At 39.0% G+C, this 27694-nt stretch overlaps 1 protein-coding gene across 5 annotated transcripts in view; it reads right to left on the bottom strand.

Annotated features, from left to right (window-relative positions):
* Positions 1 to 27694, bottom strand: part of Cad96Cb (protocadherin Fat 4-like Cad96Ca) — a 328400-nt gene that overhangs the window by 72174 nt on the left and 228532 nt on the right. For all 5 annotated transcript variants that reach the window (XM_067158408.2, XM_068230420.1, XM_067158409.2 and 2 more), the window contains 3 exons: positions 20075 to 20182; positions 11396 to 11497; positions 937 to 1062 (listed from right to left, as the gene is read on the bottom strand). In XM_067158408.2, the coding sequence (XP_067014509.2) occupies positions 937 to 1062; positions 11396 to 11497; positions 20075 to 20182 (336 nt within the window). The remainder of the gene's footprint in view (positions 1 to 936; positions 1063 to 11395; positions 11498 to 20074; positions 20183 to 27694) is intronic.

Here is a 27694-nt window from a genome sequence, read left to right as displayed (position 1 = left end):
TGATGGGTTCATTGGAGATGCGATCTAGTTTAGTGATGCCAGCTGACCGTCTTGGCATCTTAGTCACCATGACACCCAGTGATACTCTGTCTCAGTCATAGTTGGCCAACATTCGCAACCATACAGTGAAACAGGTCGGATGACAGTATGATAGATTTTTTGATTTGAGATTATCCTTCATCCTCCAGTTGCAAGTGACACTGGTGGTTGTTCTCTATTTCATCCAGGCTGCGGATATCCTTGCATTGATCTCTTTGACAAGTCTGCCATCAGCAGTGATCGTGGAGCCAAGATACTTGAATATTGTCACTAGTGGCAGGTCCTCACCATCTGCGTGAATGGTTCCGATTCCTTGTGGATCTGATCAGTCTTCTTTTTATTTGGGCGCAGGCTGTATTGCGCCAGCCAGACACTCCATTCTTGGGTTTGGCATTGTAGATCAACCTGGGTCTCAGAGGCCAACATTACATCGTCTGTGTAGAGAAGCATCCATGGCAAAGAACGGTGCGGTTCTTCTGTTACAGTGTCCATCACTAGAATGAACAAGAGCGGTGACAGCACTGAACCATGGTGAACGCTGAAGGTGATGGGAAAGTCACTGGATGCTCCTGCGGCAGCCTGAACATAGCTCCATGGGTCTACATAACGCAGCTGAACCTTGCTAACAAGGTATTCTGGTATGCCGTGCTCTCGCAGTCATGGGCTACGTGGTCAAAGGCCTTCTCAAGGTCCAGCATCTGTAATAAGGTAATATTGTATTGTGCACACAGTATTTGAACCATGGAGTCACAGAGCACGCTGCACCCACACTTGGTGATGGACAGGCAAATGCATCGGTCAAGTGTTAAAAATAAAGCCCTGTACTTGAAACAGATCTAGAAGCCAGTGCAAGCATAAAACAATCAGAAAGATGTTAGATACGCAGATTGTGCTTACCTGAGTAGGGTTGTCAGGAAGCACAGCAGTGTACCGCTCGTCAGTGAAGCGAGGATTCTGGTCGTCTGCATCAATGACATTCACATGAAGATAAGTGTCCGAGTACTGAGGAGGCGAGCCCTGATCCTGTGAAATGAGATGAATAATATTGACAAAAGTGCGAGGTACACGGGTAAATTAGGCTAAACCATGTTAACAGAGAATTTTGATATTCCTAGATATCTGGGTTTAATCCACAAATTCAGAGTGTTATGACTTTCATCATTCAGCCTGCAAGCTCTATGAATTAACTAAGCACCCCACAGGAACTAGTCTGACCATCATCACCTTGGTCTCCCTACACTTCTCTTACCATCCATGACAGAGTTAATTACTGACATAGGTAATTATCCTCCATTCGCCTCACATGACCCCTGTAATGTGATAAAACTTCTTATAACAAAATTATAAAATCAAATCCACAGATTTTTAATAAAATTTACATTAACAATATTATTAGTACATTTATTCATTTATTTATTTATTTGCTAATATACCAACTACGGACCACAATAAGTTTCATTAAACATTCTGGCATTCATTCAATTTTTATTTGATCCAATAGGTTTTCATTAGATCACTCTGCTGAGCACAGCATTCATCCAACCACTCTGTATCCAGTGTTGCCAACTTAGCGGATTTTCCGCTAAATTTGACGGAATTAGAAGACTGCCGGCAGAGAAATATATCATTTAGCGGACAGCGGAATTTTTGGCGGAATTGTAGATTTATTATAGCGGAACTTAGTGTTTTATCCATTTTATGTTCTTTTAAAATTTGTACTCCAGTCTGTCTCCGAACTATTCCATATTTCTTGTCAGGAGCTAGCAGTCACATGAGGAGAACATGTTATTTGGATCTGATGGTATGAGATCATGGTATCAAATTTGTAATGAGTGGGGAAAGGGTGCTTATCTCTTGGTTGACGAATGACGACAGATAATGAATCTGGGAGAGAGTAGCATTTATATTATGCTATGAAGGAAGACCGTTTAATGAACTGGCCTGTTCTGTGTGTGGCCCATGAGGTAGGGGATTCGCCTAGTTTGCACCCTGCACTAAAACGCCTACAAGTTTTAGCTCGCCGGCAGGGGTTAATCCCAGTGAAACTCACAGATCAGGTGAGTAGACATTATTATTATTATTATTATTATTATTATTATTATTATTATTATTATTATTATTTGATATCTGATTTCTTGGCGGAATTTTAGCAGATTTTTTGTAGTATTTAGTGGATCTTGAAAATATAAGTTGGCAACACTGTATCAGTTGTCCACTTCTCATCTTGGAAAGTCCCAAAAGTAAGGTCGTAAGGTAACTGAAATATAGTCTTTGTAGTTAAAAATCTTGCCACAAACCTACTATGTTGTCATAGCTGGGGGAGAGGTGATACTCCCATGTGGCAGATAGGTGGTTCCTCACCAGCTTGCTAGCGGACTCTAGAGAATTAAAATAGCACTTGCGGACATCTCTCTCCGAATAGCCAATTGCTTGAAAGGTAGAAGAGGGCAACTGGCAATCCCCCGAAAGTGGATATGGCGCATTAACCGTATAAGCAATTATTTCCATGTTAATGGCCGTACTGACTGATACGACATTATTAACAAATAAGAATTATAGATCCACCTAATCAATAGATCAGAATTCAAGTAATTAAAATTAACTCTTACATTCATTCAAAGTTCTTATCTTATTAATACTAGTTTCGATCAAGTATTTGATCATCTTCAGGTAAACAAATTAAATAACAGGATAAAACACATCTAAGAAATGAGTACATAAAATTGTCTAAAACAAGTCAGAAGGGACTGTGAGAGTCCAGTCAGGAAAAAAGATCACAATGAACAACCAAATGCATACAAAATTATGATCAGAGGAATTCAATGATTATAAAAGGATGAGTATAGAGTCCATAATTTTATTGGCAATGTGTTATCTTGAGATCTTGATGGTTAAGGTTAACCCTTAGTCCAGAAGGCACCAGCACTTTTTTTTCGTGCCCTACTTCACAGCGCATGCATCCGGTGAACCTGCACTCACGGTATCTTCATACCTGCCAGTGTCTTACAATACAGTTCAGAAGTTGTCATTGTTCATAACATTAGTGTTGGATAATGAACATTGGCACCTACTGGATGCCATTAAGAGATAAGAATTTCATAGTATTCCGCATTGAAGTGAGTACACTATTAAGTTGAAAGAAAATGTACGATGGTTCAACCTTTCAATACCATTAAAATAAGAAATGTAAATATAATTGGTACTGGTTTCAACCAGTATTCTTGGTCATCATCAGCCGATCACGGACAAGTATAAAAAACAATGCGCAGGTAAATAAAATTATTTAAACTCATTTTATTTACCTGTGCATAGTTTTTTATACGTATTTGCGATTGGCTGATGTTGACCAAGAATACTGGTTGAAACTGGTACCAATTATAATTAAGTAGGAATGTAAAACTTACATTTCTTATTTTAATAGTGTTGAAAGGTTGAACCATCATACATCATCTTTCAACTTAATAGTGTGCTGGACGCCACATGACCTAAACCTTCTGTGTTGTTAATATGACCAGTAACTGTCAGTTTTTCGATTTAAACAATCCGAGTGACTTGAAATTAATGCACAATTTACTTACTGATAATTTTGACTAAGAGCAACAGAATGAAGAGGACAGCGATAGTGACGCAGAAGACCTTCTGGCTGAGAGCACAGAAGACAACTCCGATACTGAGAAAAGTGGAGCGGAAGATGAACCTCTCCTCAGGGACATCCTGCAGGGAAGGATGGAAACACAAAATGGGGTAAGCACCCTGAATCTAATCATAGGAAGAAAACACCCCCACATAATTTGCTCACCAAACTGCCAGGAGTTATTGGTGATGCACATCACCTAAAAAACGAAGGTGAGTGTTGGAAATCGTTTATAACTGACGAAATGTTACATAATGTTTGATATATAAATCAGTATATAGAACATGTAAAAGGATATTTTCAAAGGGAAATATATGCAAAACTGACTGATATTGAAATAAAGGCATTCTTAGGACTTTTATATTTGGCTGGTACTTTACATGCCAACAAATTAATGCTGGAGGACAAGTTGGGCTCGGACGGCAATGGAGTGGAAAAATTCCGTCTTGTTATGAATTTGAGGCATTTTAAACTTTTGCTTCGTTGCTTTTGTTTTGACGACAGAGTTACGAGAGAGGAGCGTAAGAAGTTAGACAACTTGGCAGCTATCCTGGAAGTATTCCAATTATTTGTTGACAACTGTAAGACAACGGGGGAGTTCGTAACAATAGATGAAAAGCTTGAAGCCTTTCATGGAAGACTCCAGTTTAAGCAGTATATTGCATTGAAACTAGCTAAATATGGGATAAAAATATACACCCTAGTGCATGCAATAAGTTTCTATTGTCACAATTTGGAAATTTACCCAAGGAAATAACTAGTGGGGGCCTTCTCATATCAGTAATAAAGCATCAGATGTTGTTAAGAGGTTGGCACAGCCTATCTAGCCTATCTCTATCACAGGTCTTAATATTATGGTGGACAATTGGTTCACAGACTTGAACTTGATAGTCTACTTGAAGAAGGGATTATCTTATGTCAGCACCACTAGAAAGAATAAAAGATGTCTGCCAGCTGAGTTTATAAATGTGAAACAAAGGACAGTAAAGCCATCAACTTTTGGTTTCAATGAATATGCCACTTTAGACTCCAATGTGCGTGAGCAAAACAGAATTGTCCTGCTCGTTTCCAGTCATCATTTAGATGACTACTCGATTGATGAAGAAACTGGAGAAAACGACAAACCTATTATTACAACATGCTACAAGGGACAAAGGGTGGGGTAGATGTCGTGGATACAATGTGTGGGAGTTACAACGTAGCCCGAAATACCACACGTTTGCCACGAGTTATTTTCTTTGCTATGTTGAATGTAACTGGCAGAAATACTCAAGTAATGGCTATTGGGAACGGAATGAACGTCGGTAGGAGAAGACTGTTTCTGAGAACACTATCTGAGCAATTTGTGTCAGAAGAGATTAGGTGAAGGAGTATGAATCCAACAGTGTCCATTCGACACTGCATTTCCAACTTGAAAAAGTACCGACCTGCAGAGCAAGACAAAGAAGCAGTAGCCACTGGAACTACCCTTCCTCCATTTGCTGAAAAGAAATGATGCAACACTTGCAAGCTCGCTGAACCGAAGAGGATCACTAGAATGGCAAGGCACAGCTGCAAGGAGTATAAGAAACATTTCTGCCTGGAACACTGAAGAATAATAAGTCATGAATGCTTCAAAAATCTGGACTTCAGAAAATAAAAGGGAAGATGAACAGTTCATTCTGTATTTTTTTCTTTAGTTTTGTAATACACTGCATACTTTTCTGTTTTTACATTATTATTACTTCAAATTCTGTGAACAAGGTTATGGTATATCTAGGGATGGCAACGATATATCGGTTTTTACGAAATACCGATATTTTCCTTTCGATTTATCGGTATATCGATACCGAAATTTTGATTCAATTTATCGAATAATATATCGGTTTTTCCATAAATGTATCGTTTTTCTTTGAATTATTATTTTCATAAATACATCCGCACCAGAGAACGCCGATAATTTTTCAAGAGATGGTGCTAGAGAAAGTGGAACTGCAACCTGGAAATATCCAATTTAATCAATACCTTGCTCTGAGCCTCTGATAGGCTGGATTATAATTCAAATACAAACGGTGGAATATGTAACACCGTTGCCTACGTGATTAGTAATAAGGCCTCCGCATGGCAGTTTACGCAGCGTGAAATACGTTCTAGTTCCAGAGTCGCCGCTAGACTTCGTGTTAGCCCTCCATTGTTTAACAACACAGACGTATAAGGAAACTGTGAAGCAAAAAGGTAAGTCAGTGAGTTTTTATGTGAGATAAGCCTTAAAATTAATTATAAGAGGCGTTGATTTGTGTATTCAGCTTGGGGTGAGCATATGGTATATATTTAAACGTAACATTAAGACAATAGAAGCCTCCATGACTCAGGTGGCAGCGCGCCGCCCTCTCACCGCTGGGTTTCGTGGTTCAAATCCCGGTCACTCCATGTGAGATTTGTGCTGGACAAAGCGGAGGTAGGACAGGTTATTCTCCAGGTACTCCGGTTTTCCCTGTCATCTTTCATTCCAGCAACACTCTCCACTATCATTTCATTTCATCTGTCAGCCAATAATCATTGCCCCAAGAAGTGAGACAGGCTTCGGCAGCCGACACAGTTCCCATCCTCGCCGCTAGATGAGGCCTTATTCGTTCCATTTCTGACCCGGTCAAATGACTAAACAAGCTGAGGATTTACATTAAGAAAATGTTTTGTGCATATTGATAAATATGCAAGAGCCGAGAGAGATTTTTTGTAAACATTATATTCACAGGATGTTTAATGCGCGTGATAAATAATGGTTTATTGCTGTGTACCATTCTGCCAAAGTAAACTTCAGAAAGGTAGTGGCATTTCTTACCACGAGCAAATATAGAACTACGAGAAAAATGGGTCAAAATTATATTATGTCGGGGTGACGAGAAGAACAGAATGTGGCAACTTTCCTCGAAGTCTGTAGTATGTAGTGAACATTTTGAAAGCACATGCTTTAGCATTTCTACTAAAACTAGCCGCAATCAATGCCAACACTTTCTTCAGGGTAACCATCATATTTGCATGGCAAGACTAGGCTATGTACTACTACTAAAATGTTCTCATTCCTCACCTGAAGGAGGAGGCGGGCCTCTTAGACGGTGACGCCGTCTCTCAGGCCGGGAGATTCGTCACGTTGAAGGAGATGCTCGGAGAAGGTGAGGGGGTTAGTGGCCGTGGCATATACTAGGAATTGTTCCGGTATTCGCCTTAGTGCAGGAGAATGGAAAACCACGGAAAACCATTCTCAGGGCAGTCAACAGTGGGGACCAGCCGTGAGATCCAGCCCTGTCCCGTCTTCCGAACAGAGAGGTGAAGAGCCACGGTAGAGCCGTGGCCACCCCTCCTCTGTTCGGTTGGCCGGTCGGAGTGCAGAACTGTGGGACCACGGGCCAGCCGTGGTCACTTGCGGACCGAGACCCACTCTGCATTCATCGACGTACGCTATGTGAATACTGCAGTGTTTTAAAATATGCTATGGAGTATTTTCATTTTTTTTAGGACGTGAACTTTCCGGTTGCAATCATACTACCTCATCTTGAATTACTGGGAAGTACATTTATTTTTCTTCATTAAACGTCATAGAAATATCACTTTCCTACTCAAAACGCAATGTTTTATGTTTGTAATGTGCTTTTATCTGCAAGTTATTTTCGTAATGCCAATTGGAATCGTGCTGAGGAATAGACGGAAAACCTGACATCCAGCGGCGCCATTTGAACTGCTGCTACTCTGTCAATTTAGTACTTGAAGAGACCGTGCATGCAGAGGCCTTTACTTATCTCGTAGGTAACGATAACATCTAGGAACGTTCCGATATACCGTACTAAAATATCGATATTTCCTTCGATATCGACATGCCGATATTATCCTACTATCAAAACAAAATATCGATTTATCTCGATATCAATTTTTTTTTCATAATACAAGGATTTGAAATTATATTGAACTTCTATAAAACGGGGACCACGACAGTTCCAAGAAAAACAAGATAATTAAGGGAATCAAATATAATGACCAAAATATTTTGTGTAAAACGGTATCAGCAGTAAAGTACAAAACATCAAAACCTAATTCAACCATGAATTCTGAGTTATTGTTATTCACCAGAAGAAAAGACCAATAAAATCTTTATTCCCAGAATGCAATGATAAAGCCATAAATACTTGCACGGTAGATTCTGCATCATATTCTTAACTATTTTCGGCAATTCCTACTAATTTACGAGGTTTATACGGACTTTATCAAGTATTACCGACACTATTTTTTCCACTCTCTTTCACAGGTGTACTTAGTTCTTTCAAAATGCTAATTATTCAGGGTCTATGCCTTGACTGCTGGCGCCTATTGACATAAGTATATCTTGTGGCTGAGGGTCAATGAAAATTTGCGTTTCGGAAGTATAACCCTAGCACCGTGCAGGCTGGTGCTCATCTGAAATTAGCAGCCGTTGATGGATATATTCCATGGATAATTAAACCACGAATTCCAGTAGCAAGATAAACTCAACCAACCAGTCACATGCACAGGCAGAATACCAATATTGACATATATGCATTGAGGTCTGATGTTATTGTTGTTGGTCTTGGACTCTTAGGTTATCATTAACGATATATCGATATCGTTTGAATATACCGATATATTATGAGCTATAAATATCGATTATCGAAAATAAGTTTTCAATATATAGAAATATCGATATATCGGTATTTTTTCAAAAACTGCCATCCCTAGGTATATCATGCTATAGTTCTTATTGTTGGGTATATTATTGTGTGTGAAAATAGGATACCTAAGAGATATGACGCTGAGTATTCTTGTAATATTTGAAATGAGATAAAACAATCTGCAGCACTTGATTCTTGCTGTTAACAATGGAAATAAGAGTAAAAGAAATATCAACATTATTCATCTTAATTCTATCCAAACATGTCTACAGGAAATATATTTTTTAAACTAAGAACACAATGGCGCCTCCTAGATGCCACCCAACTTACCATGTCAAAATTACAGCGTGACAGATGAAGAGTTAAAAAAAGTGGTATCAACACTTCAACTTAGAAATAATCACATTGAGCATCTAGACTGGTATTTCCAATAGGATCGTGTAAAATTACAAAACTTACTAAGGAACTATGGTATTGCTATCCTTAATAATAATGTTCAAGTAAGACCAATGGATTGAACATGTCAATAAAAACAAAGATAATAGATGTGAATACAAAATCATTGAATAATTGTTGCAATTAACCCTCCAGACGTCGCGCTGCGGTCTTGTTGACCGCACGCATTCTTCTGTTGTTGCTCTGTCTACGATTGTTACAGGACAGATTTCTCCCTCCACCATATCTACCCCGCAACCTTCCTCTAGTGTTTATAGCCAGGTAGCGCTCCCTAATTGCTCTTCTCTTGTCGCTCTGGATATTTATGCGAGTGCGCGGTGCTTTCGACCGCGGGCGACTACTGCTGTTTGTTGAATTTGGTTCTAACCCTGGATGCGCAACTATTCGTATACATGAATTGTTTGACTGTTTACTTGTGTTGCAAGTGAAAATGGATTCCGAAAAAGTTGATAGGATAAACAAATTGATTGATGGTGTGGACAAGAAAACAGAAAGACGAAGACTTTGTGTGCTACCTGTTCTCTATGCATATGCCGGGAGCACACTGTCTTCACCTGTCAAGCCTGCAGTGTGGGGACAGAAGGTGAAGGTGAAAAAATTGAAGATGACCATTTTATTATGTAAGGACACAGTCAGCTCTCGAATAATATGAAGAATGACAAATTGTCTTTAGTGAACAGTAAATCTCTAATTGCTGTTACCCTTCTATCTGTTGTAGCCTTGCTCTTACCATTTGACTGCAAATCTTATTTATATTGTTGTAACGTCCGACTCGTTGGCTGAATGGTCAGCGTACTGGCCTTCGGTTCAAAGGGTCCCGGGTTCAATTCCCGGCAGGGTCGGGAATTTTAACCATCATTGGTTAATTTCTCTGGCACGGGGGCTGGGTGTATGTATTGTCTTCATCATCATTTCATCCTCATCACGACGCGCAGGTCGCCTACGGGAGTCGAATCAAAAGACCTGCACCTGGCGAGCCGAACATGTCCTCGGACACTCCCGGCACTAAAAGCCATATGCCATTTCATTTCATTGCTGTACATATTTTTACTCATAGTTGTAAATTTCTCGTATATTGCACTATACTTCTTTTACCACTTTACTTTTGTGAATCTGTGTACTTCCCATTTCACTGTTTCTGGTGTGTGTTAAGTAGAACGTAACGTTAGTTATTGTATTATTTTAAAGCACTATTAAAATGTAAATAAAACAAAAATATAACCAAACCAAACCCCATGGCACTACAGCCCTTGAAGCGACCGCTGCTCAGCCCGAAGGCCTGCAGATTACGAGGTGTCGTGTGGTCAGCACGACGAATCCTCTCGGCCGTTATTCTTGTCTTTCTAGACCGGGGCCGCTATCTCACCTTCAGATAGCTCCTCAATTCTAATCACGTAGGCTGAGTGGTCCAGGTAAAAATCCCTGACCTGGCCGGGAATCGAACCTGGGGCCTCCGGGTAAGAGGCAGGCACGCTACCCCTACACCACAGGGCCGGCATAAACAAAAATATAGCAACATAAAAATAAATAGCAAATTGAAATAAAAAACTATATGGAATTCTTGCGCGGTCTTTTCCACCGCGCGCGACGACTGACGTTACACTGCCTCGCGCGTTGTCCCCAGGGTTAACTAACATATATATGTAAGAATACAATTAAGATCATGTGTCTAATTTGACACTAGTTAATTACGCAAACTTCTATGCTGGCCGTTAGGTGGTCTTGTTTTTAATCTAATGTTTTAGTGAAGTCCTTAGTATGCTGAACAGGAGAAGTTAGATATCAAAGGGATATCCTAATTATGTAGAAACTTAGAGTCATATCGATCAGTATGGTGAGCAAGGCCTGTGAAAGAATATAAAAAAAGAGAAAATGAACGGGACTTAGAAAACCAAGAGATCAGATTTTGATGATCAGTTTTCTATGGCTTACATCTTTATATGTATATAGATGGGAACTATAGAATATCAAGTTTTGTCTATTGCATGAAGTATAGTAGATGTATGATGTCTGAAAAACAAGAAACTCCTCCTAGACAAAACTACTAAAAAAACAACAGCTAACAGTGAGCCATCACACACTTCTTCACTACTAAAGTCAAAACAACATTACTGTACTTCACAAGTGTCTGACTGATGCAAACAGCTTTAATGACCCATTTTACCATGACACTGATTCAGAACAGCAGAATTAGTTTGTCAATCTTTTAAGACGAGAAGAGTGATAGTTTAATAATAGTTAATGCTATTTTAATTATTAATAGTAAGATGTATCAGCTGAAGATGATCTATATAGATTGAAACTAGTCCTGTAATGTATTTTAAAACAAAAATATACATGTATGTATCATTATAGTATTGATTAGGTGGAACCATCCAACCTCTATAATTGAGAACTCTGGTGGTTAAATGTTGCATTAAGACATTGAAGGGTTTCGTTGACGGAAGTTAGGAAAGGGGTAGGATTCTGAAGGTAGCGGCTGTGGCTTTCATGTTAAAATGGAAACTGCAGCAAACCATCTTCAGGGCTGCTGACTGTAGAAATTCAATAAGGGCAATTTATCAGACAATTTTGAGGAAGACATTCCAGTTCTAGGCTGCCATACCTGTGCTCTGATGGTGATGGTGAAGTTGGAGAGCTTTTCATAATCCAGTGGCTTCCTCAGCAGCAATGTGCCCTCCAGACCGTTTACAAACACGAAGTAGTCCTGAAACAAGACACATCACTAAAGAAATAACAAGTGACATGTAAACTGTATAAAAACTTCAATATTAGGCTCCTTCATGGTCTCCCATATAAACTAAGACCGAACGCACGGTGTTTGTACTCTGTGCTACAGCAGTTGCCTCAGCTGAACTTATGTCGTGCGTGGCCGCCCTGCTTTAAGTGTGTATACAATCGTACATGAAATCTTACCTTATAGAAGGTGCTGGAAACGTCGTCCTTCCTGGGTTATATAGGCATTGTACCTGGTAACCACGTTCTGGCTGACGTGAGTGAGTTCTGCCATTGTAAAGTTTCTGATTTCATTCCTAATATTTCCCTTCAGTTCCTCCAATGTGGGAGGACTTTTTTGATACACTTTTTCTTTCAGTTTACCCCACAAGTAAAAATTACACATTTGTAAAGGTGGAAATAGAGCACCACTGATCACTGTCTGCAAACACTTCCAAGATGTTAAGAAGGGAATCTTCTGCTGTATGAGCAGGAGCTGAATCTTGTTGAAACTAGCCGTGCAATTTTTCTTGTTCCGTTAACCGATGGAAGAACGGCATCAAAATGTCATCTTGGTAACCCTCTGCATTTACAGTTGTTTTGAATAAAATAGACCCAATTATTTGTCTTGCCCTGACAGCACAATTTTCCTATCATATCAACGAACTTCATAAACACCAATTTTTTTTTTTGCTATTGGATTACGTCACACCGACACAGATACGTCTTATGGCGACGATGGGACAGGAAAGGGCTAGGAGTGGGAAGGAAGCGGCCGTGGCCTTAATTAAGGTACAGCCCCAGCATTTGCCTGGTGTGAAAATAGGAAACCACGGAAAACCATCTTCAGGGCTGCCGACAGTGGGGTTCGAACCTACTATCTCCCGAATACTGGATACTGGCCGCACTTAAGCGACTGCAGCTATCGAGCTCGGTCATAAACACCATTAGGATTTTCTGCACACCAATAGCAAGAGTTATGACTGTTGACATGACTATCAAGATGAAAGCAGGCCTTATCAGAAAAGAACAAGCTACCACTCACAATCTCTTTTTTTGTTTTGTTTTTTTGTTGGACCAGCAGGTTTTAAACAATCGGCCCATGTAAACCTGTACGGTTTGATGTGTTTGATGCCTTGTAGGAACCAAAACCAAAGCTAATTTTGTGAGCGAACCATTCAAGATATCCCACTAATGTCGTCTAACTTTTCCTCTGTTAAAACTGTTAGTGTGATGCATGTTTGCATTGAGCACTGAGCCAATAGTTTCAAATTTACTTAAAGTTATGTGAATCTGTGCTTGTGAAGGTGGCACTTCACCAGGAAATTGCTGAACAAATCCATCGCGTACCTGTCGAGCCGACTCTTACTTTAAGTAACTTTTACATATGAAAATACAGTGTTTCAATGGTAACTGTCTCACCATGTTAACAACTGAGATTCAGACTGGCAACTGATGCTTGAGAGATCGAACACGTTGACGCTGTTTACAAGGTCAAGAACTATGCACGTGCCTCAAATACTGCAGCTTATGTATCAGAGTAAAAACACTGTTTGGACAGTCTTAGTTTATATGGGACACCCTTTATGTCTGATGTTCCTGATCTTCTAGCTTCAGACTAAACCTTTATCTTTTTTTTCTCTTCTCTTCACTTTTTACAGAGTTGTCTTTTTTTTTCTCCACCTTACACATCCCACATCAAGAAGATCTTTCCAGAAGACTCCCTCAGCAAATGTTGATGCCTGACCTCATGAAGGTGAGAAGCAGAAACGAGATCAATGAGGGACTAAAAAGAAATTACAGTAATGCAGAAGAATTGAGGTTGATGAGGACAGAGTTTATGTGAAGATGGGTCATTATCATCTCTCTGTCTCTGTGTTTATCCTAATCATTCCTATGACTTTTATAGAAAATCCATTATAGAAAGGAGCATAAAGTAGTTCAAAGTAATAATCTGAAACGCAATTTAATTAGTGACCAGAAGACAAAGAAGAACTAAAATAAGTATTCCTAAACATCCTTGCACAGAAAACCTTGTTTCTGGCCATCCTATATATATATTATATATACAGAAGAACCTTTATGCACTATTCTTGTACTCATCCCATAATTATCTGTTCAATTTATTCAGCCCCAAAAATGTTCCATATAAACTAATGTGAAATTTCCCCATATCTAACATTCCTCAAACTACTGCCTCATCACATCTGTCTTCAAAAAATGATTTGTCCTCTGTGACAATTTTCCCGCATTTATAGTGTGTGAGAAAATGTGAGCAAATGTTTTCTCGAACTCAAAGAGACAGCTCAATACTCTAGCATAGAAAGCATACCATAGCAGCAACCTGTTACACGAGAATGTACGAGTCATTCCCAGATCCTAGAACTAAGCAAGAAACGTGTAGGCTGGAGAGCAGTGCGTAGCTCATTCACACCACAAGCCTTCTGGTGTGAATGATTCTGCTCGACGCACCAACCAGCCCCTAGATTCTTACTCATACAGAAGAATTAAACTGAGGCTTTGCAAAACTCAGATTTGCCAGTATTTTGTGTGTTGCTATTGGCTAGTTTAGGTCAGTTGTCATGAAGACATCTTTTCTATTGCTCCAATAGACTTATTGTGTACTGAAAAGGCTGCCACCTCTGTAGAAAATAAGAACATAGTGCCGTTTAAAATAGTTATGGCATGTGCCAGTTGAGAGTTTTCCCTCCTAGACAAGTACAAGATAGTGACAAAGACAAATTCAAGGACTCTCTAATTAGTCACAGGGTGATTAATTGCATCTTACTTCATGGAATTTGTGGAATGCCAGAAGCCTGTTGACGACCACTTCGTTATCGCCAGCCCAGTGGTATTGTCACAAGCTGGACAATCCACACCAATGGTCTTTTCAGTATTTCACAAGTTGGCAGCCTCACATAACCCTCTGCAACATTGTCTGAAGTGCACCATCGTGTATTTCTAACCTCTGAATCTTCAGAGCCGTGTCATGTTGGTCGGATCCCTAACATACCGTCCATGAAGAGTCTATGGAATTTTTACTCACATTCTTTAAAATAGTCTGTATTTCACTGAAAATGCAGCCAATTATAGCTTTAATTTGCAATAAGAAAAGTGACCTTAAAGTTTTTCAGTTATTAAGAGATGTAAAGAAAAGTTAAAAGAAACAATGTAAAAGTCATGCTTTTTAATTTGATCGCGTATATCAGGGCTTTTATTGGACATTATAAATTTTTGCAACTAACTCATTCCTGGTTGCCAGTGTTTTGCCCCAGTGTGCTCATCAGTTGGTAAATAGCACACCTACCAAGACACATGGCTAGTGCATAGGCTACTTGGAGCTACCAGCAGTGCCAATTTGCAACGAGAGACTTTGTCCCATTTTCAGAAATTGATGCCTGCCTGGCCATCAGATGATATAGCACACTGGGGCTAAACGCTGGCAACCAGGAATGAGTTCGGTGGAAAAATTAATAATGTCCAATAACGGACCAATTATATTGGTATTATAAATTTACTAATTCGGGACAAATATTTCAGGTTCCCTACAGGAATCAACATCTATATTATAACAGGGCCTCTCAGAGTCCCTGCACCGGTGCATTGCACAGCGCAAAGTGCAAAAGACGTGGTGCTGGTAAAACCAGACGAGCTCTATAGAGAAACCAAAGTAATAGATAGTATTAGTGATCATGAAGCTGTTTTTGTGGTAGTTAAAAATAAATGTGAAAAAAAAAAGAGATATTAAAATTAGTACTATTAGGCAGTACCATATGGCTGATAAAACAGCCATGAGGGAGTTTAAAAAAACTGAATAGTATCGGTGGAAAACGGTAAATAAAAATGTAAACAGACTCTGGGATGGGTTTAAAGCAATTGTTGAGGAATGTGAAAATAGGTTTGTACCTTTAAAGGTGCTAAAGAATGGTAAAGATCCACTATATTATAACAGAGAAGTAAAGAGACTAAGAAGGAGGTGCAGGTTGGAAAGAAATAGTTAGAAATGTCTGTGGAAGTAACGAGAAATTAAAGGTACTTATTAGGAAATTGAAGCTAGCAAAGAAGTCAGCTAAGGATAACAAAGGCAAGCATAATTGGTGGCCATACAAATTTTATTGAAAAATTTAAGAGTATGTATAGGTATTTTATGGCAGAAACAGGTTCCAAGAAGGATATTCCAGGAATCATTAATGAACAAGGTTGTGTGTATTCGAAGATCTTCAAAAGGCAGAAGTATTCAGTCAGCAGTATGTAAAGATTGTTGGTTACAAGGATAATGTCCAGATAGAGGAGGTGACTAATAGTAAAGAAGTATTAAAATTCACCTATGACAACAATGACATTTACAGTAAGATACAAAAGTTGAAAACTAGAAAAGCAGCTGGATTTGATAAGGTTTTGGGGATATATTGAAGACAATGGGATGGGAAATAGTACCATATCTTGAGTACTTATTTGATTATTGTTTGCATGAAGGACCTATACCAAATGAATGGAGAGTTGCTACAGTAGCCCCTGTGTATAAAGGAAAGGGCTATAAACAAAGCTGAAAATTACAGGCCAGTCAGTTTGACATGCATTGCATGTAAGCTTTGGGAAAACATTCTTCTGATTATATTAGACATGTTTGCAAAATTAATAACTGGTTTGATAGAAGGCAGTTTGGGTTTAGGAAAGGTTATTCCACTGAAGCTCAACTTGTAGGATTCCAGCAAGATATAGCAGATATCCTGGATTCAGGAGGCCAATTGGACTGTATTGTGATTGACCTATCTAAGGCATTTGATAGGGTAGATCATGAGAGACTACTGGCAAAAATGAGTGGACTTGACAAGAGAGTGACTGAATGGGTGGCTATGTTTTTAGAAAATAAAACTCAGAGAATAATTAAGAAGGGAATTCCTCAAGGCAAATAACCTTACTCCTTGTGGGTGGGGTTAACTTCCAATAAGTAACCAGGGGAAACTGTCCCCTACAGAGCGCATCCCCAGGTGGCGGATAGGGGCCCCTACAGTATGTAGGGCTGGTTGAAATAACCAATACAACCTGCGGATCAACAGATAGCCCAATTCCTGGGGGTTTTAAAATACTGGGACACCCTCTCTCCAGGGATCATAATTATGGAGGGCCCTTGCCCTGGGTTAAGGGTGAAGACCTCAACGGCATCTACGGCGGAGAAGATGGACTTCGGTATGGTGGAGATGGCGGAAGAAGCAACCCATCCTTCTGGGGTGTATAGATGGAACCTACTGTCCTGTAGGACGAGGAAGGCATCCTCAAAGGCTAAGGGAGTAAACCCTGAAAGAAAACTCTCTTATGCGTTAGGCCTAGCAAGTCAGCAGGAGAGTATTGAGTACAGTCGCTTTCAATAAGAAAAAGAGCCTCAGAAAGAAGATTATAGACCGGACTGACACGTCCTCCCAGACAATTGTCGAGTATGATGACCATAAGGCTGATGATATACAATGTTCTGAAAGGAAACCCCAAATAAAAAAGAGACCCAAATACCGAATTGGAACTATGAACATTCTGTCATTAATTGGAAAGGTAGAAGAACTCCTAGACATGATGGATAGAAGAAAAATATCAATACTGGGATTAAGTGAAACCAAATGGAAAGGGTTTGGAAGTAAGACACTTCGTGGAGGATATAAATTATACTGGAGTGGACAGGAGAAGGTAGCGAAAAATGGTGTCAGATTCTTAATTAACGAAGGGACTGATGCTACAGCTAAAGTTATCTGCAAAAGTGACAGAATCATTAAAATGTATGTGTATGCCCCACAGACAGGCTGCAGTGAGGAAGACAAAGAGAAATTTCAGCAAGACCTGGAAGATACAGTTAATGAGGAAACTGTTATTATTATTATTATTATTATTATTATTTGAGATCTAAATATGCACAAGTTGGGGTGGACAGACTTGGATACGAAAACATCATTGGTCCGCATGGATTTGGACAAAGGAACCCAGAAGGAGAACAGCTATTAGATCTGTGCAGAAGAAATGGAAGTTGCAAGCAGAGTTGAGTCGAGCTTAGCTGAGTCGTCACAAGTCAAAAATCTGGTCCAAACAGAGCTGAGTCGAGCCAGGCCAATGCACAGAACCTCTGCGCCTTGGTTTGCACGTGTGAGATTTTGGGCGTTTGAGAGGCCCTGGCGTGTATCATGGTTCCAATATTTTGATACCTCTATGTATGAGGTTTTCATAAAGGAATATGTCCAAATACAGTACCTGTATTTCATTATTTTACTTTTCCTCTATTTCGTATGTTATATTTACAGTTTTTCCTGCATCCATTGTCATTTTCCTCCTCCCGCTTGAAAAATGATGCATCGAGGTGGGTAAACGGTTGACTAATGTCAAGGTCATTCCCAATGATAATATGGACAGTATTTTATTTATTTAGCTTATGGCTATTACTTAACTCTACATATAAATATTCAAAAAAATAACATACAATGTAACACCTTAAACAATCAACCAATCTCTAAAACAGTTCATAAACTTAAATCCAAGCTGTCCACCCATTGTATAACCCCGTCAGAAGCACACACAAACTCCTTCAGCTGACCGGAGTATGACCTCCTAGGACATAGATTGCTGATCATGGACTTGGACCATATGACAAATGAAATTCAGAAGAAAACAAAGAAGAAATGAAAAAAAAATAGACATGGAAATTAGAAAAAGCTCAGTTCCAGGAAGAATATCAGAATAGAATAACAAAACTTACCATAGAAAGAAACAACAGTAGAGGAAGAATGGAAAATTTATAAAGATACATTTGTGGGAGAAGCTAAAGAACTCTGTGGATTAACAGGATCAACCAAGAAGGAAAAAGAGGAGATGGTGGAAGAACAAAGTCAAAATAGCCATAGAGCAAGGAACCAAGCAAAAAAGATGCTAGATAAAGAAAAACAAAAAACTATCCAAGACCAAGTAAGTCATTAAGTTAATAGACTACAGGAACTTTATAGAACAAAGAAACTCATAGTTAAGAGGGTAGTAATAGAAGAGAAGAGAAGGAAAGGAAAGGAAAAAGCATGGAATGAGTTTGTGGATAAACTGGAATTAGACAGCAGAGTAAATATGAAATTATTGAACACGGTAGTCAAGAACAGAAGGTGTGAACAACAGGATATCAAGGCAATAGAGGGGGGACCTTAGTGTGAGAAGATGAAATCAGGAATGAATTTAAGACCTGTTTTGATAATCTCTTAAATTTAATAGCGAGCACTACATCAGACAGTGGGGAACCTGTAGTAGTAACGAGGAAAGTAGAAGCACAGAACCCCCCAATCACATGGCTGGAGATAGAAAAGTCCATGAAACTCCCTACTACAGAGGATCCAGAAAGCAAGGCTGAAGTGGTTTGGCCATATAAGAAAGATGACCGCAAGCAGGACTGCAAGAAGAGAATAAGAAAAGAAAAAAGACCAGTAGGCAGACCCAGAGGAAAATGGACCGATATGGTGAAGAAAAATGTCGAGGAGAGAGGACAAGATTGGAAGAAGATTATGAGAGAACAGTGGTTCGTGAACGAGATGGAGCGGCTCGTACACCAAATTCAGGCAACTGGAGATGGTCAACAACGATGATGATTAATTTAGAATTCCATCACATTCTTTCATATTATAAGGCATGATCAAAAAGTTTCCGTTTGAGGGTGTTGCTGCAACGGACATGCAACGGACATGCAACATAGTGCCTCTGCGATGTGGGTATGTAAGCACGAACATGTGGGCAACTGGATTAGTGTGGTAGTCATGTCATTCGGAGGTGCACGATTTAAATGCGGTCACGTGAACTATGGCGTAGTTATTGCCACATGCATCCAAACAGGACCGACGTGCTGTTATTCTGTTCTTGGCTACCGAAGGATAAACACCGGTGGACATCCGTCAGAAAATGAAGACTGTGTGTGGGGCAGCATGTCTGTCAGAAACCACCGTTGTGAAAGGGTGCACCAAGTTCCATGCAGGTCACGTTTCGACACGTCGCCAGTTGATCTGGGAGGCCAGCCTCATACATTATGGACAATAACAACTGAAGTGGGAAATGTTTGAGCACCTGCCCTACAGTCCTGCTCTCTCCCCATGTGATTATCACACGTTCAGTCCCCTCAAAAATGCCTTGAAGCATTGATGCTTCCTATCAAACGAGGATGTGCAGCAGACAGTTACAGCCTTCTTCAGCCGGCAGGATACTGTGTATTACCACACGGGGATCTTCAACCAGGTGCGTCAATGGGATGAATGCCTCAATATTCATGGTGATCTTGCCTGATTCGCATCCCCATTCAGGACTGTGCGGCAGTCGAATGGAAAACATTCTGATCACCCCTTATACAATACAGAAGCCGATATTACACTAGTTATATGTATCTGCTCCCGCCAAACTTTATATAAACAACTCTGTCTCAATGACCGCTCGCTAGCACAGAATGTGCTGACCTCGCCCTCTGCTTACTTTTCCTCAAGTCAAGGCTGGATGTGGCAATGCACAGCCATCTCCAGAAAAGTTGAAACTGGGCATGTCCCTCACCTAGGAAATGTGGAGTACTTACCGAGTGTGGTCCTGGCCTCACAGAGTACTGCACCGTAGAGAATGGGCCCTGTTGGTCAGCATCCACAGCCTTCACACCCTGAAGCACTCTGGTTCCTACCACAGTCACCTAAAACACAATCAGCAATTGACAAACTGACAAAATTGACCTATCAAAGGATAGATCATGGGAGACTACTGGCAAAAATGGGAGGCTGTGAGATGAGACAAATGAGTAATTTAATGGGTGGCTACATTTCTAGAAAATTAACTCAGAGTTAGACTATAAGTATTATCTGATCCTGTCATGAATAAGAGTGTATATTAATGAAAATTTTTTAAAAAAGTGATGGTGGATATCAGCCTCAGAAAAGGTTAGGGCGGATCCTGCAGGTGACGCACAGTTCTTGTGCTGGGGAAACTGTGACAAGTGGGCAACCAGCAACCAATATTCTGAAGATGGGAATGATTAATGTTATAAACCTGACAGAAAAGTCAGAAGAGTTGGTTGACGTTATGGAGAAAGAATATTGCACTGATGGGACAGTGAGGTCATGTAGAAGGGAAAGGGGGTGAATAAGATGAGTAGAAGATGTACCCTATACTGGAGTGGAGGAGGTGAGGCAAAGAATAGAGTAGGAGTGGTTTTTAACAAAACCCTGGATGAAAATGTGGATGAAGTAGACTATGTCAGAGTATGACTGAGGACAAGAGGAAGTGAAAGAATCCAATTTTATGCACCCCAAACTGGAAACAGGAAAATAAAAGAATTCTTGGAGACACTCAAGGAAGTAATCACCGATGTGCAAGTAAGGTCATAGGGGACCTCAATGTGCAGGTTGGAAATGACAAAATTGGGAAAGAAGTGATTGGTCCATTTGGATATGGAAATAGAAACAGTGAAGGAGATAAGCCGATTGATTTTTTTGAGAGAAATGGAATGATTGTGAGTAACAATTGGTTTCGAAAGAAGAACCGTAGAAAGATCACTAAATATACCTGGGTTGAAAGAAGGACAAAAACAGTTTTTGATAAATTTTTTTGTTGAGAAAACACATTGTAAGCAGTGTTTGACCGAGATGAAACTGTTGTTTTGTTTCCGATCTAACCTTACCTCTGGTGGTCGCATATGATAACCACATAATAAAGTACTTTCGGAGGACCACTTAAATGATATTAAGAAAATATAGTATGTAAAAACATAAAGAGCACTCAAGTCACTTATTTATTCAGTTGTACGTGAACTAAAAACACACGATGGTACTGTAAGTATTTCTTGTACATATACAATTATATATTTACACATGATGTACGCACTGACACTAAAAAACACTAGAATTATTCTTAACACTTGAAGACGTAATTGTTATTGTGCCAATGGTTTGGCTGCACTTGAAATGCTAGCACTGTTGTGCAATTACATTATTTTATGAGACTGTTGTCTCCACATGTTACTCGCGGCATGTCTGACGCACTTCTCCTCACGTCCCTAGTCAGTCACTCGCACCAGAAAACAGTCGGAAGTGAGGTGCTGCCCTCTATTCACAACTTCATTAATAAATACATATTATAAATGAAACACTACGATAATGTAGATTTTAAAAAACACAAATAAATTACATAATTTCTAGATATAATTGTTAATGCGATATGTGCAGTAACAAGCAGTTAATGGAATGAACAGCACTACCAGTTAAGGCATTTAATGTGGACCACACACTAGTGGTAGTAAAATTGAACGTAGATAAAATTGTGAGAGTAAAAGAAATAAGACAGAAGAAAATAAGTACAGAAATTAAAGGACAAAGGATCTCGGGGGAAATTTCGAGAGGAATTAAAATAGCACATTCCTATATCAGAAATGGAAACTGTAGAAGAATGGACAAAATTTTAAAATATTGGTGCAGACTTGAAGGATTTATCTTTCTAATGTAATCGCATTGTGTTATGAAACAGAAGAGATCCCAAATGACTTTAGTAAAAGCAGAACAATCAGTGTCCCCAAAAGAGGAAATGCTGTGGAATGTAGTAATTATAGAATGATCTCAACCATATGCCATGCCTCAAAAATACTCCTAATAAAGAACAGAAATTTAAGATAGAGCAGTACATATATGATCAATTTGATTTTAGACAAGGCAAAGGAATGAGAGAAGCAATCCTTGCATTAAGAGTGATAGTGGAAAGAAGGTTAGAAATGAACAAGAAGTTGTTTATCGCATTCAATGACTTGGAAAAGCATTCAACATGATCAAATGGGAATTCTTGTATAAATGTAGGAACAAAGTAGGAATTAATTGGAATGATAAGAGGCTTATACGGAAAATTTACAAGAACAAGTGTACAAATATAGTGGTGATTGTATGTACAAGAAGAGTAAGAATTAAGAAAGGGGTAAGAAGGCAGGTTGTCCACTCTCACCATATTTTTTTAACTTGTTTATTAACCCTTTGAGCACTGCGTGGCATTATGGTTTTCCTACCGCTGAGCGCCAAAACCAGTTTCCGGTTTTTTGCAAGCTTTTGTTTGATCACTCACAGTTCAGCTGTTATTGTAAGTAGAAACTTGAAATGTTCGTTATTTTTTACTAACATGTTTGCCTATATGAATAAAGCCTTACTCAGTTCATTTATGACCATTAGTAAACATTTGGCAGCCAAAACCCAAAAATATTAATTAATAACAAAACAAAACAAAAGTTTAGCAATAAAATTTAGGTAGAACAATTAAAATGTTATATATCGCAAAAGTATTTATTGAATAGTACAACCTATTATGAAGCTATATTGAAAATTTCATTCATTTTGTGCCTGAAAGGAATCTGTAGTAAAAATAATTTTTATATCCAAATGAGCCAAAAATAAAAGTCTAATTATACTCATTTTGTTTATATATCAATAATTACTAAATACGGTAAAAATGTCTTTACGTAACACTCATATAACATTCTGCAAATAAATAATAATAATAATAATAATAATAATAATAATAATAATAATAATAATAATAATAATAATAATAATAATAATAATAATAATAATAATAATAATAAAATTCTGTGCAAGTATATTTTCCAAGAACTCTCAAACACATTTATGTTTTGTCAAGTACAATGGATATATAATCATTTTCACAGCAATAAATGAACAAGTAAAAGATTGAGAGCAACTAGACACAGAGCGGAGAAGTAGCACAGCCGCGCCAAGTAAAGTGCACCAATAAATATGTTTGCTGATTAGACTATTATACTGAAAGAATGGCCTTGAAAATAAACAAGGCTGTTTATTGCAAAAATAGTAAGTCTAAATATATTGGGAAATTCTGAAAGGAAATTACTGTTACTTTTAATAATAAAAAATAAATACTGAACGTCCTTTCGAAAGGATGTTGGCATTCTTCAGATGAAAACCAAAAGGGCTTTCAAAAGGACGTTGGCGCTTAGAGGGTTAAAGAAACAATATGTACTTTAACTGAAAGGACTAAGAGAATAAAAATAAACAGGAAAATAATCCAGAGTATTAGATTTCCTATCACATATCTATAATAACAGACTCTGAGAAGGAATAAATAGAATTTTGACTGTTCTGTGTGATAAAGTGAAACATTACAATAATAATAAAAACAAAATGTTAGTTGTGAGCAAAAGATTACAGGGGAGCCAGTACAAACACAAGAATAGGAAATTTCATAGTAGAACAAGTGCAACATTTCTGTTACTTACTAAGCATTATAACTGAAGACAACAGATCAACCAAGAATTACCTGAGACTAATGACTTCCTAGTAAACATCTTTGAAGGCAAAATAAGAGGAAAGAAAAGAGGAGGAAGACCAAGGAAGACATACTTCAAAGATGTGAGAAACTTGATGCGATGTAAAGACTATAAGGAAGTGAAGAGAACAGCAGGATTGAGAGGAGAATGGTTGGAGCGACTTTAGTGTATGGTGGTGGTATTTATTTGTAAGCTGTGCAGACAAGATTTGTGGAAGAACTTTGGCGAGAGTGAAGGAGAAAAGGAGACACAGTAGAAAGGAAAGGTGACAGAGGTTGTTAAACAAAAGAAAAGCGTTGCAAGAATGGAATAGAGATTTAAAAGAAGGAAGTAAGATTAAGTATCAAGAAATTAGTAAATGTTAAAAGAGCGGTAAATGAGTAAAACAAAAAATTTTGGGAGAGATTCACAAAAGTGTTGGAAAACGATGTAAAAGGTGGAAAAGGGTTGTTGTATGGATCGATAAAAAGTAAGAGAAAAGAAAATATCTACATGAAACAAGTGAAGGAAGAGAGTAATACCAGACCTAGAGGAGATAAAGATTACTTCGATAAACTCCTGAATGTGAGAAATGATGCAGAAGAGAGCGGTAGTAAATGAGGATGATCCAGACATGGAGAGTGATGTTGCAATGGCAGACGTGGAAATGGCTGTTAAATGAAAACAGGAAAAGCAGCAGGGATGGATGAAATGTGTGTGGAATTGATGAAGGCAGCAGAACCTATCGGTCTACATTGGTTACATAGGCTGCTAAAGTGTATATGGAGGAAAAAGCAAGTACCTGATGATTGGCATAAAAGTGTAACATACCAGTATTTAAGAAAGCTGACAGGAAGGTATGCAACAATCATCCAGAATTACACTGTTGTCATAAGTAGCCAAGATATTGGAGAGAATAATAGAAAGGAGGATGAGAGGAAACGTGGAAAGAAATTTAGAAGAGCAGCATGGCTTTAGAGCAGGTCAATGATAGACCCTATATCTACCATAATATTACTGATAGAAAAACGGTGGGAATATGGGAAGGAACCTAGTGATGGTATTCCTTGATATCATGAAAGCATACGAAGGTCGATCAAATATAAACAGGATTTTTGTTCCTGAACTTAAATGGTTGGTAGGACTGGCCCCTTGCTTATGCTATGCTCAGGCAGGACAATTAGGAGTGGGAGAAGCATGCTATTAGATATTTCTTGCCATTTTGTCAGTAACGCTCACGATGTCTGAGCAACATACCCTCCACTTTGCAACACATAATTATAAAAACTTCCTGCTCTTGAAGGAGTTACAGCAGTGGAATATTGACAGAGAGTGACTGCACAGTTTGGTGATCAAACATTGTCAAGGATGCATGTGTTTGCCTCGCATGAAAAGTTCAAGGAAGGACGAGAACGTGTGTAAAATCAGCAACACGATTGCCATCCTTGGACCAGCATTACAAAAACATTCATGCGGTTCAAGACATTATTGACGGCGATCGTCGGGCGAGAGTATCAGAAATTGCAGAACAAGTTTAAATCAATTATGGGAGCTGTCAAGCAATCATCACAAACGACTTACAGTTCCGTAGTGCTCCAGATGGGTTCCTTGCCTTATTACCGAAAATCTGAAGTTGAGATGTTTGGAGGTCTGTCAGAGGCTTACACCAAGGTTTGCAGAAGGTGATGCATTTTTGAGACAGGTTGTCACCTGCACCGAAACATGGGTCCACCAACAACACTCTCACATCCAAAACAGCCAGTAAGTAGTGGCGGAGGAAAGGGGAAGCAGCACCAGTGAAAACCAAGACTCGACTGTCAGCTGGCAAGATACTTGTAACCAATTTTTTTCAATCGGCAAGGCATTTTGCTGATTGATTTTTTGCATGAGTGATGCACAATCAATGCTGCTTACTACCGCAAGCTGTTGAACAAGGAGAGGGTTGCATATCGCCGCAAAAGACTAGACCAACCGATTCAACAGCTGATCCTTCTTCACGACAGGAAATGCACTGGGCTACACTTGATGATCATCCTTACAGCCAAGACTTATCGCCCTGCGATTTCCATTTGTACGGATTGCTTAAAGAAGCTCTAGGTGAGCAACGATTTGAAGATGACGAGAGTGTGTGTGCACCTGGCTGGTGACACGACCCTGTTCTTTTTACGATGAGGGCATCAAAAAGCTGCCCATACACTGGGACAAGTGCATTTCCAAAGCAGGAAACAATGTGGAAAGTAAATTGTAATTGCCTTGTGTTTTTCAATAAATGAATTTAAATAAAAAATAAAATCCTGTTTATATTTCATCCCCCTCCCCCGCCCCCCTTACAGTAGTGTTAATCAGTGGCATATATTGAGGGCTACCAAGGCTATCAGTGAAGCCCAAACCTCAAATGAGAATGATGGAAATCTGAGGCACATTATAATGTAAGCATCTGACACACTGTTCTGTTTACAAATCTTGAAAGCTATGTGAAAAACGTTCATGTTTTTCTAATAACATGGCATCATAGACTGATATTGCAGTCCAAGCGCTGCGTCCCTCTCCCCTCGCCTCACCTTGCACAGCTTACTGACGTATGTCCGATAGGTGTGGAGACCGGGGGAGGGGAGGAATGGGTGTGCTAAGCTTCGCTCCATCAGATCGCTATTGCTAACGAACAACCATGCGTTCTTCATCATATATACGAGAGGCATACTATATTGTTTTACACTTTATTTTTTGTACGTCCGGGTATGGTTCACATTTCACATTTGAAGGTGGTGACGTGTAACTAGTGTATTGTTCCTGCAATGTGTTACCTGCAATACGTCCAACACATCGCAGCGCAACTATCAGAACTTCAGAAGGAGTGATATGTACTAACCTCAAGAATCAACGCAGAAATTATTCTTCAGGAATTCTTCCTTCAACAGCTAAGTGCATCAATTTATGCATTTTATGCATTATCCAAAATTTCTACAACAATATTGACTTTTTCACATTATAGTGTCAAACCACTGTTTTCACGACTTCTTTTTACATTTTCTATGAACTATCAGGAACATTGTGCAATTCGCGATTTGGCTGATGATGACCTTAAAAATAGGTCGAAACTAGTTCCAATAAATGTTTCTTCCATAATGTAAACCAAGTTACTTGATTTTGTATGGAAAAGGTGGAAATATTTTACTCTTAATTTTAAATTTAATTGTAATCACAGTTCAATACGGACCATTCAAAAATTAAGTTTATCTCGCTTAACAAAATGTATCACGACGTCCAGACCTTTGTATGTACTTGTGAATTTTGAAGGCTAAACCACGGAATGCACTATCTCCTGGTACTTATTCTGCAGCACCTCCCTCATATCCCACAGAAGATTTTTATATAGACCTTGTCATCCCCCTAATACGATCATCCAAAGGAAATGTATATATGTTTACCTTACTAGGTGGGTTCTCGACATTTTTAGTTATCCGTCCAGTTCAAAATGCCCCCACCACTACCATAATAAATCTTCTAGTCAATATTTTTTCCCTTACTGGAATTCCACAGAAGTTAAGTGTCAGATAAAGCTGCTATTTTTACTGCTAAAGCATTTTATGACATATGTTTCACCCTAGGCATCAAAACAGTTTTTACTACACCCTATTACCTTCAAGTGAGTATGGTCGAGAGATACCATCAAAACCTGAAAATAGTGCTTTCTATCTTTCATTCAGATAATCACGAAACCGGGGACAATGAGCTCCCTTCCCTAACTCTGGCCTTTAATTCTACTATCAATGATTCCACTAAATATACTCCTCCTAATTTATTGTTGGGCCGTGAGCTTCTCTCTTCCCTTTCCTTAAACTGGAACCTACCAACACTACTGTATCATCAGAACACTCGTTCTTCAAAACA

The sequence above is a fragment of the Anabrus simplex genome, chromosome 14 (genome assembly GCF_040414725.1).
Source record: "Anabrus simplex isolate iqAnaSimp1 chromosome 14, ASM4041472v1, whole genome shotgun sequence".
Classification (NCBI taxonomy): domain Eukaryota; kingdom Metazoa; phylum Arthropoda; class Insecta; order Orthoptera; family Tettigoniidae; genus Anabrus; species Anabrus simplex.
This window is presented reverse-complemented; position numbering and strand designations above follow the sequence as displayed.